Source organism: Cebidichthys violaceus, unplaced genomic scaffold (assembly GCF_023349555.1).
Source record: "Cebidichthys violaceus isolate CVI_PGR_0920_01 unplaced genomic scaffold, fCebVio1.0.p SCAF_11, whole genome shotgun sequence".
NCBI classification, from domain to species: domain Eukaryota; kingdom Metazoa; phylum Chordata; class Actinopteri; order Perciformes; family Stichaeidae; genus Cebidichthys; species Cebidichthys violaceus.
This window is the reverse complement of record NW_027176274.1, coordinates 263535-278999: the sequence shown is the minus strand read 5'-3', so window position 1 is coordinate 278999 and position 15465 is coordinate 263535. Positions and strand designations below refer to the sequence as shown.

Below are 15465 nucleotides of genomic sequence, written 5' to 3'. Positions count from 1 at the left end.
CAAATTGTTAGCCATAGTAAATTTTATCTAAGGTACTGGGAAAAGTGAGTTTTTAGATTACAACATTTTGAACAGATTCAGTCAAGTTTCAGGATGCACCACGATACGGAGTCAAAACTTTATGTACTTAATACGGTATTTTGACTCATGAAGCCAAGATGTTTTGCTATTGTCTTCAGTGGTGTACCCCAAGGCTCCATCTTAGGCCCTATTTCATTGTCATTGTCAACTCATCCACTGGCGTCTATATATTAAAAAATATAACGTTCCTTAATATTTCTATGCTGATGACACGCAGCTCTATTTCCCCTAAAAACTGAACAAAATACATGATCGAACGCTGGATGGCCAAATGACTTTTGAACTGAAGTCTTCTTCTCTTATACCTGAGCTCTCACCTGTAACAAGAAGTTCAGCGGTGCTCGTGGCTTGTCCAGCTCCGTTGGTGGCTCTGACAGAAAACCTTCCGCTGTGTGCGGCGGTCACGGCGGGGATCCTCAGAACAGCGCGGCCGTCGCTGAACGAGATCTGAATGCCGGGCAAAGCCGCAGCGGAAAGAACCTGACCATCACGAAACCAGCTCACCTCAGGAACCGGAGAACCTGCAGAGGAGAGAAGAACCAGACCTGCTGTCAGAGAACAACAACCGCCGGACCTCCAGAACACTGAGCAGGTGACCTGATGATGGTTCCAGTTAATTTGTAGTCAAAGACTTGAAGTATAAAATATAATTTTATTTTTTACCTTATTATTTTCAGGATTGAGGAATGTGAGAATAAAGTTTACATTTTTAACAACAACATTAAAGAGATAAAAGATTAGATTAAAGTTTGAATCTTAGAAAAAAAAATGGCAATCAATTAAGAATTTGATGGGAAAAAAAGTGAAAAAGAAAATATGTCAAATATGGAATCTAAACTCTATTTGAGTTTAGATTCCAAAGTAAAAAGAAATCTCTAAACCTGGTTAAAGACAATAACAAATTTCAGAAGTTTTTATCTTAAAGTCACAAATGAGAGATTTTAGTAAAACATTTAAGAAGTCTCTGGATACAAATGTGAGTAAATAGTTAAAGTCAATAGTTTGAATTGTTCATATTATTTTTCTCCAAATATGACAATTATATCAAAAAATAGTTTAGTGTCGTGTTGCCTTTATTTTGGTACTGTTTAATCTCAAATGTCAGAAAGTCCATGAAAGCCCCCCCCGAAAAAGTTGTTGCTCTAAAATGTTTTCACACCAGACAATAATGTGACTTTGACAAAATAATAAAGATGACGAAACAATGACGGATTTTTCTTTCTGAAGCATAAAGTTGATTTCCTTAAAAATAAAGTTATTTGAAACCTGAAGAAATAAAATAGATCTTAAAAACTGATGATGATGCTCAACAATCAGGAAGTGAAGTCCACTATTGAAAATGTTTCATTGACATTGTTCTCAACGTAAACAGTTGCGGTTAGTGAATGAATCTTATTGGCTGACTGGTTGTCACCTGTATACAGATAATTCAGACTCCATGTCACAGGCTGAGGAAAAATGTAAGTCATATCTTAATGAACGTTGAGGTTTCATGATCATGACATATTCTGGACTACTTATGTTATTGTTGAACTTTGTTTTGGACAAATCTAAAGAATACAAATGCAGAACAGTTTTCTCAGACACGATGAACAACATTAGAGTTTGTGTTGAACCAGAATGAACAGAAAGCTTTCTTACCACTAACTTGAGCCTCGAACGTCGCGGCACTACCCTCTAGTGCCACGACGCTCTGCAGCGGCTGCGTGAACGTCGGCGCCTGTGTTGACATGTTGGAGGCCAACCTGCAGACAAACAGAAAGAAAGGTGTTCCAATTATTCATCAATCAGCTTGAAAACATTAATAAAATCAAAGTCTTCAGTCTGAACGACACATCAGAGTGGATGTGTGTTAAACTGACAAATCTGATCAGAAGAACTTCCTGTTTTCTTTCCTTCAGTTTCTGAAACAGAACACATTGTTGTCCCACAATTCATCTCTCTAAGAGACGACCTAATGTCCAAACACCAAGAACCAACTGTGACAAACACTGATCATTCAATTAACATCAGCAGTTACCCGACTATGACTCTGAAATATCAGTAAGTTATAGAATCTATAACCCCGACCATGACTCTGAAATATCAGTAAGTTATAAAATCTATGACCTCAACTATGACTCTGAAATATCAGTAAGTCATAGAATATATAACCCCGACAATGACTCTGTCATATCAGTAAGTTATAGAATCTATTACCCCGACCAAGACTCTGAAATATCACTAAATTATAGAATCTATAAATACGACCATGACTCTGAAATATCAGTAAGTTATAGAATCTATAACCCCAACTATGACTCTGACATATCAGTAAGTTATAGAATCTATAACCCCGACCATGACTCTGAAATATCAGTAAGTTATAGAATATATAACCTCGACAATGACTCTGAAATATCAGTAAGTTATAGAATATATAACTCCGACCATGACTCTGTAATATCAGTAAGTTATAGAATCTATAAATGCGACCATGACTCTGTAATATCAGTAAGTTATAGAATCTATAACCCGACAATGACTCTGTAATATCAGTAAGTTATAGAATCTATAACCCGACAATGACTTTGTAATATCAGTAAGTTATAGAATCTATAACCCGACAATGACAAATTCAACATGAGCTGGATGAAAATGTGCTGAGTGTCTCTGAAGGTTTTAGTTACAGAAAAAAGAGACCGGGGCTATAAATGTGAGGGGGCGGAGCCTGTTGGAGGGCAGATAATGCTGAGGGACGGCAGCAGCTGGAGGTCAGCTGCATGTTAGAGTCATCAGAAGATAAGAACTCAGTTTAAATGATCAGTAGAGTTCAGACAACACAATGAGCTCCTCAATACAAACTAATCTAAGTCAAGAATATTCTCTCATATTACAGAAGCAATCATTTCTCACTTTTACCATCAAATTCATCAGTTTTAATCAATCAAAGCTTTTGCAACAACAAAACCTAAAAGTATGAAAACATTGCAGAGAAAAAACAACATTGTGATCAGAAAAGAGACGACGTGAAGAAGAAGAAAGAAGAAGAAAAGTGAATGAAATGATAAATGTTCCTGTATTTCTCTTTTCTAGTCTTTCCAACCACTCAAAGCTCGTTAACGCTACATGTCATCATTCATCACACGAGGTGCCACCTTCTAGCATTCATATAACATTCACACACACACACACATTCACACACACACACACACACACACACACACACACACACACACACACACACACACACACACACACACACACACACGTCACACAATGACACATCGACGTGGACGACTAGTGGAGCCGGGGATCGAACCAGCGACCCTCTGATTGAAGGACAACAGCACTCCACCACTGAGTCACTGTCACCCCGAGAAGAGGAAGAAAAAGAAGAAAAAGACAAACAGCCGATACAAGTTTTCATATCCAAGTGTTTCAACTGATTTCTGACCTGATGGAATGAAACGATTCAAACTTACAGATCAATAACTACTTATTAAATATCAGGACCCTCCTGAGACCTCGATAGACCAGGACCCTCCTGAGACCTCAGTATAGACCAGGACTCCCTGTGACTCCTCTGCATTCTGGTTTTAGTCTCAGCTGAGGAGCCACATTTAGCTTCAGCTGGCCTCTTTTCACCAGCTGCTCAGACCAATGAAGAATATAATAATACATTATAACATATATGTTATATAAAATATTATATTATTATATAATTTATAATATAATCCAATATATTATAATATTCAATGTCTTTGATATAAAAAGGCTCATTTGTACATGTATTCTGGTTTAGTGCGCTGCAGCTCATTTAGAGTTATTACAGATGTGTTATTATGTCATGATGTGTTTTATGTATTTTAGAATGACGTTTGTCTGTTGACAATAAAGTTATTTGAATAAAGTGTCGCTCCGTCTCGTTCCATTTCATGTTTGAGGAGGAAATAAACACATGTCTCGACTTCTTTACGACTTTTTAACCAACAAATGAAAAATCATTTAAATTGTTTTTGTAGTTTTGAAAGCACACTTTTAATCTCAAAGCTCCAAAAGACTTTTATTTCACAAAAACTCAAAGTGACATTACAGAAGGTGTGACCCCCCCCCCCCCCCCCCCTCCCCCCTTCACCTACAGGAAGTCACTGAGATCCAAACAGGAAGATCTCTGATAAACTTTTCAAACTGTTTCCTTTGTGTTTTATTGTTTCTTCATATGTAACATGTGAACATATGAATTCTAATATAATTCTATTCATCCAATAAGTTTCAAGTTTTCTTTAATGTTCAGTGTGAATTAGAAATTAAAAAGTATAAATATGATGACAGATTATCATTGATATCTAATTAACTACTTTTCATTTGATTCATGTTTTAACTTTAACTATTATTATTTCTATCATTGTTATTTTCTCATTCTATTTTTACTTTTACATCATTTTAATGGAATATATATTTTTTAATATTGAGATTTTTGTTCACTTCTTTTAAATAATTAATTAAATTCAGTTTGCTGGTTTTATTTATCTTCTATTAAAATAAACACAATATTCTTTAAATAAATACAATTATATTTTTATCTCATCAGCTTCGGCTGCATATAGTAAAGTACTGTATATTGTAAAGTACTACATATAGTAAAGTACTGCATATAGTAAAGTACTGTATATAGTAAAGTACTGTATATAGTAAAATACTGTATATAGTAAAGTACTGCATATCGTAAAGTACTGTATATAGTAAAGTACTACATATAGTAAAGTACTGTATATAGTAAAATACTGTATATAGTAAAGTACTGCATATCGTAAAGTACTGTATATAGTAAAGTACTGTATATAGTAAAGTACTGCATATAGTAAAGTACTGTATATAATAAAGTACTGCATATTGTAAAGTACTGTATATAGTAAAGTACTGCATATCGTAAAGTACTGTATATAGTAAAGTACTATATATGTAAAGTACTACATATAGTAAAGTACTGCATATCGTAAAGTACTGTATATAGTAAAGTACTGTATATCGTAAAGTACTGCATATAGTAAAGTACTGTATATAGTAAAGTACTGCATATTGTAAAGTACTGTATATAGTAAAGTACTGCATATCGTAAAGTACTGTATATAGTAAAGTACCATATATGTAAAGTACTACATATAGTAAAGTACTGCATATCGTAAAGTACTGTATATAGTCCTGTACTGCATATAGTAAAGTATTGCATATAGTAAAGTACTGCATATAGTAAAGTACTGTATATAGTAAAGTACTGTATATAGTACTGTACTGCATATAGTAAAGTACTGTATATAGTAAAGTACTGCATATTGTAAAGTACTGTATATAGTAAAGTACTGCATATCGTAAAGTACTGTATATAGTAAAGTACTATATATGTAAAGTACTACATATAGTAAAGTACTGCATATCGTAAAGTACTGTATATAGTAAAGTACTGCATATAGTAAAGTACTGTATATAGTAAAGTACTGCATATTGTAAAGTACTGTATATAGTAAAGTACTGCATATCGTAAAGTACTGTATATAGTAAAGTACTATATATGTAAAGTACTACATATAGTAAAGTACTGCATATCGTAAAGTACTGTATATAGTCCTGTACTGCATATAGTAAAGTATTGCATATAGTAAAGTACTGCATATAGTAAAGTACTGCATATAGTAAAGTACTGTATATAGTAAAGTACTACATATAGTAAAGTACTGCATATAGTAAAGTACTGTATATAGTACTGTACTGCATATAGTAAAGTACTGTATACAGTAAAGTACTGTATATAGTAAAGTACTGCATATCATAAAGTACTGTATATAGTAAAGTACTATATATAGTAAAGTACTACATATAGTAAAGTACTGTATATAGTAAAGTACTATATGTAGTAAAGTACTACATATAGTAAAGTACTGTATGTAGTACCGTACATCATAAAGTACCGTATATAGTACTGTACTGCAGTACTACAGGTACTGCGGTACTATAAAAGTGTATCTCCAACCTTCTAACTGATTCAGTGTCTTTAAGACTTTATTTAAAGACTTTTATTTTGAAATACATTTTTCCCCCTTAAGAGACTGATTCACAGGCTGAACAATCAAATAATATAATATTGTATCATTATTAATATTATTCACTTTTATTGTTGTATTATTATTATGATAATATAATATTTAATGATATTAATATTTAATAACTAATAACACAATGTGAAATAATCAATTAGAAAAGATCAAATAAACAATAATAATAAACATTTGGTTCATATGATGAACTGATCTGAGATACAAGGTTTTCTTCTATGGTTTTACTACTTTCACTGCAGTACATCAGAGTACTTTTACTGTTAGATTATTATTATTGTATTATATGTTATTTATTATTTATGTAAAATCATTTTCATTTTAAGTGTTTTTCTCTGTAAACATTTACATTTTTAAAAACAAAATGACTTAACTGGTGATGTCATCAGTGTTACTGATGTATTATAAATGAGTTTAAAAAAGATATGACAACACATTAGACAGAGCTGCTCTGTGACTCCTGTCCATAAACAACATGAAAGATGAAGATGAAGATGAAGATTGTAAAGCAGTTTGAACCTGATTTCCTTCAGACTCTTAGAAACATTTAGTCTGAATGTGTTCCAGCGAGCTGATAATCAATAATCAATCACAGCAGGAGAGGATATCTGTGATTTCTGTTCGTTCTTTAGGTCTTTGAACGCCTCACGAGAACAGCTGAGAGACTTTGGTGACATCAGCTGATTTGAGCTGAAAGGTTCTCAGTTCACTCGACATCAAGAACGATCCAATCAATCAATCAATCAATCAATCAATCGTGTATATATATATATATATATATATATATATATATATATATATATATATATATATATATACACACACACACATAGTCAAACATATATGTATATGTAAACATGGATATCTGTGGTTCCCTGTTATCGGTCCATGTTTAATGTTCTTGTTCTTAGAACAGAAAGATGTTAAATACTGAATCAGTCTAAACTCAGAGAGAATAAACTATTTACAGTAACAGTCAGATATGGCCGTGGTTATAAATACCCCCCCCCCCCCGTGACCCCCCTGTTTGAGTGACAGCCACCATGTGCACATAGCTGAGCAGCATCTGATACCAGCGCTGCTGATTCCCTTAAAAAGCCATCAGCCTCCTCTCTGCTGCTCTCAGCTGCTATTCTGGGCTTCTTCTTCTGCTGCACGAGGCCGCAACACACACACACACACACACACACACACACACACACACACACACACACACACACACACACACACACACACACACACACACACACACACACACACACACACCAAAACCACCACAGTTCACCCTAAAAACACCCCAGGTGTGAACCCAGGTGACCATGGTGCTACTCACGGTCTCCTCCGGAGAGGACTGATGGGCTGGAGCCCAGCTGACTCTCAGACAGGAAGTGGCCTCCTTATCCACGAACAGTTTCCAGACAAAAATCCCAAAGATGAGAACAGAAGAGCCTTCGATTCCCCCCCGACTCCAACAAAACTACTGGGCGTAGTTCTGCTCTGCTGACCCTCCACCCGAGGCTGGGAAAAGCTGCTCAGGAGGGCCGGTCCCGGTGCTGTAGGTCTTTATACCGGGGGGGACGACCTGCATCATCAGCGATCCGAGGCTCCCCATTGGCCACCTCTCTCGGGGGGGGGGGGGTCATGGCAGCCATTTATGCAACTGCCACCCTAATGGGCCCACTGGGCTGTGATGGGGATCGATCTTATGATCACGTGACAGAAGATCTTTCATAAAGTCTCTCTGGATCTGATCAGTGAAATCACACTCAGAGACAGTTAGGAGGACATACAGAGACCTGGTCCTTTAAGTCCTGGTAGACCTGCACACCAAAAGGAGGGAGAGGCTGTTCCTGTCACTCACCCCCCCCCCCTCTCTGTTTACACACTTCTTCTTCTACTGCTTTTATTGATGCACTCTGAGTCTCAGTCGTGCAGCTGCTTCATGGTTTGGTAACAAGCTTTGGTAACAGTCACTCAGCTGTCAATCATCATTCAGCTGACTCAGCTGATCTCTTTCTAGAGTCACTCAGTGTTTTAACACAAACTGAAATAATCAGGAAACAAGTTCTAGTTAGATCACACACACACACACACACACACACATATATATATATATATATATATACACATATATATATATATATACACATGTATACACATATATACACATAAATACACATACATGCTGGTGGTGATGTTGGTTGGACAGGGGGTTGCTGAGGACAATGGTGGTGTTGTTGGTGCAGGTGGTTTTAGTTGTGTTGATGGTTTTAGTGGTGTTGGTGGTGGTGTTATCTGTGTTGTTGTTGTTGGTGATGGTATTAGTGGTTTTGGTGATGTTGGTGGTTTTAGTGGTGTTAGTGGTTTTAGTGGTGTTGATGGTGCTGGTGGTTTAAGTGGTGTTGGTGGTTTTAGTGGTGTTGGTGGTGCTGGTGGTTTAAGTGGTGTTGGTGGTTTTAGTGGTGTTGGTGGTGCTGGTGGTTTAAGTGGTGTTGGTGGTTTTAGTGGTGTTGGTTTTAGTGTCATTGGTGGTGTTGATGGTGTTGATGGTTTTAGTGGTGTTAGTGGTTTATCTGGTGTTGGTGGTGCTCGTGGTTATGGTGGTTTTAGTGTTGCTGACCGATTTAGTGGTGCTGGTGGTTTTTGTGGTGTTGTTAGTGGTTTAAGTGGTGTTGGCGGTGCTGTTGGTCCTAGTGTTGGTGGTTTTAGTGGTGTTGGTGGTGCTGGTAGGGTTAGTGGTTTTAGTGGTGTTGATAGTTTTAGTGGTGCTGGTGGTTATGGTGGTGGTGGATTTAGTGGTTTTAGTGGTGCTGGTGGTGGATATAGTTGTAGATTTTCTCTGCTGATCTGTTTCTGTCTTGGTGTTTCGGGGGTTCAGTCTCTGGTCGTCTCAAGTGTCGACAGACTGAACAGCTGCAGGACACCAAATACTTCTGAGAGTCCAGAGAGACTCAGAAAGACTCAGAGACCCTGTCCCATAAACTGGAGACCAGACCACCAGCGTCCCCTAACATCACCCACCGGTACTGCAACAGTCAGATACTTGATCTCTTCTTAAAGGGCCAGTAGTGATGTTTGTAGTGTTTGTCTGAGGTTCTGATCAGAGTCTAGTTGTATTTTCAGGAGATGAATCAATGATCTGATGTGGATCAATAAAGAATCAATATCAGTCATAGTTACAATATGATGACAGAACTGAAACCGTTATCTCTGCTCTCTTCACACCAGACTAAAACACTGATACACATCAGTGTTTTAGGGATAAATAAAAGTCAGTCAATATAATATATTACTTTATAAATATTACTTCACCAGTTACTGAGCAGTAAAAGTACTTTGTACTAGTACTCGTTACTCAGTATCTCCATCAAAGACTTGAAAGGCAGAAACAGGAAACGAGAGTTGACAAAGTTCACAGTTTGTAACAAAATGTCTCTTTATTTTTGAACTGATTGTACTTAAACAGACAACAGAGGTATTAAGAGAGATTAGTGAAGTACAAGTACATCTTTAAAATACTAGAATAAACATTCAGGATGAAGAGAGGCTTACTGTGAGGTGGTGGTCTGGTAAGAAGAGACCTGAATCAGGTCTACAGAGACATAAGTAACTCTAACGGTTTGACAGCTGACGAGGGGAAGTGGAAACAGGTGAGCAGGAGAATATAGGAGTCAGGTGACTGGGAAAGTCTGAGGACACCTGGTGGAGAGTCTGAGGACACCTGGTGGACAGTCTGAGGACACCTGGTGGAGAGTCTGAGGACATCTGGTGGAGAGTCTGAGGACACCTGGTGGACAGTCTGAGGACATCTGGTGGAGAGTCTGGGGACACCTGGTGGACAGTCTGAGGACACCTGGTGGAGAGTCTGAGGACATCTGGTGGAGAGTCTGAGGACACCTGGTGGACAGTCTGAGGACATCTGGTGGAGAGTCTGGGGACACCTGGTGGATAGTCTGTGGACACCTGGTGGAGAGTCTGTGGACACCTGGTGGACAGGTGGAGGATGGCAGGTTCAGAGAGGAAAGTCTGCAGAGACGAGGGATGGACAAATGAGACTGACTTAAAACTCTTGACAAAGGTGGAAGAAGAACTGCAGTAAAAGTACTAGTACACAGTGTGAAAATACTTCACTACTAGTAAAACTACTGCAGTCAAAACCTTACTGCAGGAAAAGTATATAAATGTAGTTAAAGTAGTAAAAGTATTGATTGATCCTCATTGAGTGGACAGAGGACAGCACTTTTACTTGTAACACAGTATTTGTACACTGTGGTATTAGTAGAATAAAAAGTGAAAAGAGAAGAGTTTATCTGCAGTGATGTTGTCTGTCCAGCAGAGGGCAGAACAACACTGTGGAGAGAGAGAGAGAGAGAGAGAGAGCGAGAGAGAGAGAGAGACTATATATTAATTACATATATATATATATATATATAGTTAATAATCAATCTTGACATTATATTAATGTTATTGTTTGTTTATTTTTTGATGCTTTGGCAATATTGTTTTTTAAAACTTTCATGCCAATAAAGCCAAATTGAACTGAATTGAATTGACAGAGAGACCTTCCCTCCTTCCCTCCTTCCCTCCTTCCCTCCTTCGCTCCTTCCCTCCTCTGTTTCTTCTCACACTGGACAAAATGGAGGACAGAACAGAGAGTGATGTCAGAGTGATGTCACAGTGTCTGTCAGCTTTAACTCAAACTCTTCTCTCACTTTTTTAATTTGATTCACAAATTAAACATTTTCCTCTTTTTCATTTTCTGATTTATCAAACAGCCAAATTAACTTTGGCTTTGATCCCGAAGAGGACTGAGGACCTCTCCTCCTCCCTCCTCCTCCCTTCCTTTCCTCTCTCCTCTCCTCCTTTCTCCTCCTCCCATCCTCCCCCCCCCTTCAGTCATCAGAGACTGAAGCTGTTTATCTTCCAGCAGTCTGAGAGTGAAAAACATGTGAAAGTGTCATTTAGTGTGTTTCTGTCTTGATGTTGTTCATCAATGTTGATTGTATACATATGTATGTATTATATTTACACATACATATATAAATATAATATATATATATATATAATATATATATATATATATATATATATATATATATATATAATATATATATATATATATATATATATATATATATATATATATATTTATATATAGACAGCCCTTTTGTCTGACTGGTCTGAATGCTGCAGAATAAATTCACAATTCAGTTGTATTCTACATGTTGTGGTACTAAAATCCTAATGTCATTTTTTAAGTAAAAGTAGAAATTAAAAGTATTATCAGAGGCATCATTTACAGTATCATCAGTAAAAGTACAAACAATGACTCATAATAGATAGAGACAGCAGTGATGCCTCTAGTGGACACCCGGAGAATAACATGTATTATCTCTATAATACAGCAGTGATGCCTCTAGTGGACACCCGGAGAACAACATGTATTATCTCTATAATACAGCAGTGATGCCTCTAGTGGACACCCGGAGAATAACATGTATTATCTCTATAATACAGTAGTGATGTCTCTAGTGAACACCAGGAGAATAACATGTATTATCTCTATAATATAGTAGTGATGCCTCTAGTGGACACCCGGAGAACACCATGTATTATCTCTATAATACAGTAGTGATGTCTCCAGTGGACACTAAGAGAATAACATGTATTATCTCTATAATACAGCAGTGATGTCTCTAGTGAACACCAGGAGAATAACATGTATTATCTCTATAATATAGTAGTGATGCCTCTAGTGGACACCCGGAGAACACCATGTATTATCTCTATAATACAGTAGTGATGTCTCCAGTGGACACTAAGAGAATAACATGTATTATCTCTATAATACAGTAGTGATGTCTCCAGTGGACACTAAGAGAATAACATGTATTATCTCTATGATACAGTAGTGATGTCTTTAGTGGACACCAGGAGAATAACATGTATTATCTCTATAATACAGTAGTGATGTCTCCAGTGGACAACCGGAAAATAACATGTATTATCTCTATAATACAGTAGTGATGTCTCTAGTGGACACCCGGAGAACAACATGCATTATCTCTATAATACAGTAGTGATGTCTCTTGTGAACACCAGGAGAATAACATGTATTATCTCTATAATACAGCAGTGATGCCTCTATTGGACACCCAGAGAATAACATGTATTATCTCTATAATACAGTAGTGATGCCTCTAGTGGACACTAAGAGAATAGCATGTATTATCTCCATAATACAGTAGTGATGTCTCTAGTGAACACCACGAGAATAACATGTATTATCTCTATAATACAGTAGTGATGCCTCTAGTGGACACTAAGAGAATAACATGTATTATCTCTATAATACAGTAGTGATGTCTCTAGTGGACACCAGGAGAATAACATGTATTATCTCTATAATACAGTAATGATGTCTCCAGTGAACACCAGGAGAATAACATGTATTATCTCTATAATACAGTAGTGATGTCTCTAGTGGATACTAAGAGAATAACATGTATTATCTCTATAATACAGCAGTGATGCCTCTAGTGGACACTAAGAGAACAACATGTATTATCTCTATAATACAGTAGTGATGCCTCTAGTGGACACCAGGAGAACAGCATGTATTATCTCCATAATAACGTCTGATATACTAGAATACATGATTTCATGTTGTAATGGTTTTAGTGGTTTAATGGGACATTTTTGTGTCAGTTTTTTGGCTGTACATTTTATTATGGATTCATTATTATTAATGTAGGAGCTGAGGCTCTTACGAATTAAAGAAAAATAAGACACCCTTTTCCAAAATGTCTACCAATGCACATTAGCAGCCAAAATGCTGGAGGCATTAAATGAAGGATTCATCTTCACCTGGATGTTTACAGGTGGTTTAGAGGTCAATCTCTTCCTCATAAAACCTGGTTTCCGTGGTCCGGTTTGTGTTCATAGAGAAACAAACACAGAGAGAGTGATGAGAGGTTTGGTGGGGGAGGGGGGGATTCTCTAAAATGAGCTTTCATGGTTTTTAATGAAGCTCGGAGGACTTAATCAAAGCCCTCTCTGAGCCCCCCGAGTGTCACACTCTGTCCAACACTTCATTATTACAGAGCGACAGTCTGGGTCACATCACTCTGCTTCTCTTCTGGAGGGAAGAGAAGCTGTCTCACATCTCAACACACCATTTGGTTTGAGTCTCAGGTGTTTGTTCAGTTCAACCAAACTTCAGCCAAAATTGCAACGATTCTGTGTTCAGATTAAAGGAACTCCCACCTGAAGTCAGCTTCAGGGTCCTGATAAACCATGAGAACCATTCAGCTGGTGCTGAACCTCTGAAGAGATTAGAGAGGATGGAACACATCAGCATGTTTATTAATATGCTTTAAATACAAACAAGTTGTTTATTTTACATGTTTTACTCCTTTAACCGTCCAAACTATGACAGTGTATGAGGTAGATATATATATATATATATATATATATATATACATACATACATGTGTATATATACAGATATACACATATATATATATACAGATATATACATATATACATACATAGATATAGATATACACGTATATATATATATACATATATACATGTATGTATATATACTGTACATATGCATATTTATACATATACATAGATGTATACATATATATGTGTTTACTACGTGTACTGTGCTCAGAGTCGATGACATGATAATGAGGCAGTTTGTACTATATGTTCTCTGTGTACTGTGTATACTGTGTGTACTACATGTACTCTGTGTACTATGTGTACTGTGAAGCCTCGGTCAGAGTCGATGACATGATACTGAAGCAGCAGACTGGGACGCGGAGCAGCAGGACCAATCCTCCTCCAGCTTCCCTCCGAGGCCTCGACACCATCGGGGATCTTTGGACTAATTGAGGAACCCGACACCACAAACACAGCCGGGGGGGCGTTCCAGATCGGGAGGGGGGGCTCATAAATCTGAGATGAGTCCGTCGCCTCCTGTGCAGCCTGGTGAATGTGGAGGAGAGCTGATGGACAGGGACTCTGGGGACGGGGGTTTAGCCATATGGCCCTTCAGAGTGGACCAGGACCAGGAGCTGAGGTCACTTCCTGTCCTCATGAGGGACCTGCAGACTGCTGATCTCAGGTCAGCAGAGAGGACAACCTCCACCAGGCTGACCCTCCGTCAATCTGCTGACAGCTGACCTGACTCAGGATTACTGTGTGTGTGTGTGTGTGTGTGTGTCTGTGTGTGTGTTCTGTTGTCCAACATTTGAATTTCACTAAAATAAAAATAATTATTGTTCACAGAAATCTAACAACAGATCATGTCATTTAATATGAGAGACGTCGTAAACTGAGATTGTTTTAGCTTCAGTCTGTTAGTGAATAGTGATAACAATAATAATAATAATAGTAATGATAATAATAATAATAATAATAATAAGACCAGAACCTCGGCAGTGAACCAATGAACTCATGATTCATTCATCAGAGTCGGAGGTTGTTGCTGCTCCTCAGTCGGAGTAGATGATGTCGTTCATTTAAAACATGAAGACGAGTCAGTCCGGCTGTGAAAGCAGTGGAAGCGTCTGCTGAAAGCTGCATAAAGGTTTAACCTGCATTAAAGAGTCAGAAACAGAAAGCGATGACGTCACAAGATGTGAACGAGTGAAAGCTTATCTTTTACGTCATGAAAGCAGTGGAACTGTCAGTTAAAGTGTAACAAAGACAAAAGCAGCCATTACATTACATTACAGTACAGTACATTACAGTACATTACATTACAGTACATTACATCGTAGTATATTACATTACATTACAGTACATTACATCACATTACATTACATCGCAGTACAGTACATCACATTACATTACATTACAGTACATTACAGTACAGTACATTACAGTACATTACATTACAGTACATTACAGTACATTACATCGTAGTATATTACATTACATTACAGTACATTACATCACATTACATTACATCGCAGTACAGTACATCACATTACATTACATTACATCACATTACATTACATCGCAGTACAGTACATCACATTACATTACATTACAGTACATTACAGTACATTACATTACATTGCATTACATCGCAGTACATCACATTACATTACATTACATTACATTATATCACATTACATTACATTACATCACATTACATTACATTACAGTACAGTACATTACATTACATCACATTACATTACATTACAGTACATTACATTACATTACATCACAGTACATTACATTACAGTACATTACATCACATTACATTACATTA

The 15465-nt window shown here is 37.1% G+C and overlaps 1 protein-coding gene across 1 annotated transcript in view; it reads right to left on the bottom strand.

Moving 5' to 3' along the window:
- LOC137891531 (titin-like) overlaps window positions 1–7698 on the bottom strand; it is a 172154-nt gene extending 164456 nt beyond the window's left edge. Inside the window, exons 1-3 of the mRNA XM_068736195.1 lie at window positions 7507–7698; window positions 1723–1826; window positions 399–602 (exon numbers count right to left, since the gene is read on the bottom strand). Coding sequence (XP_068592296.1) covers window positions 399–602; window positions 1723–1813 — 295 coding nt within the window. The 5' untranslated portion in view covers window positions 1814–1826; window positions 7507–7698. The remainder of the gene's footprint in view (window positions 1–398; window positions 603–1722; window positions 1827–7506) is intronic.
- Window positions 7699–15465: the final 7767 nt, after the last annotated feature.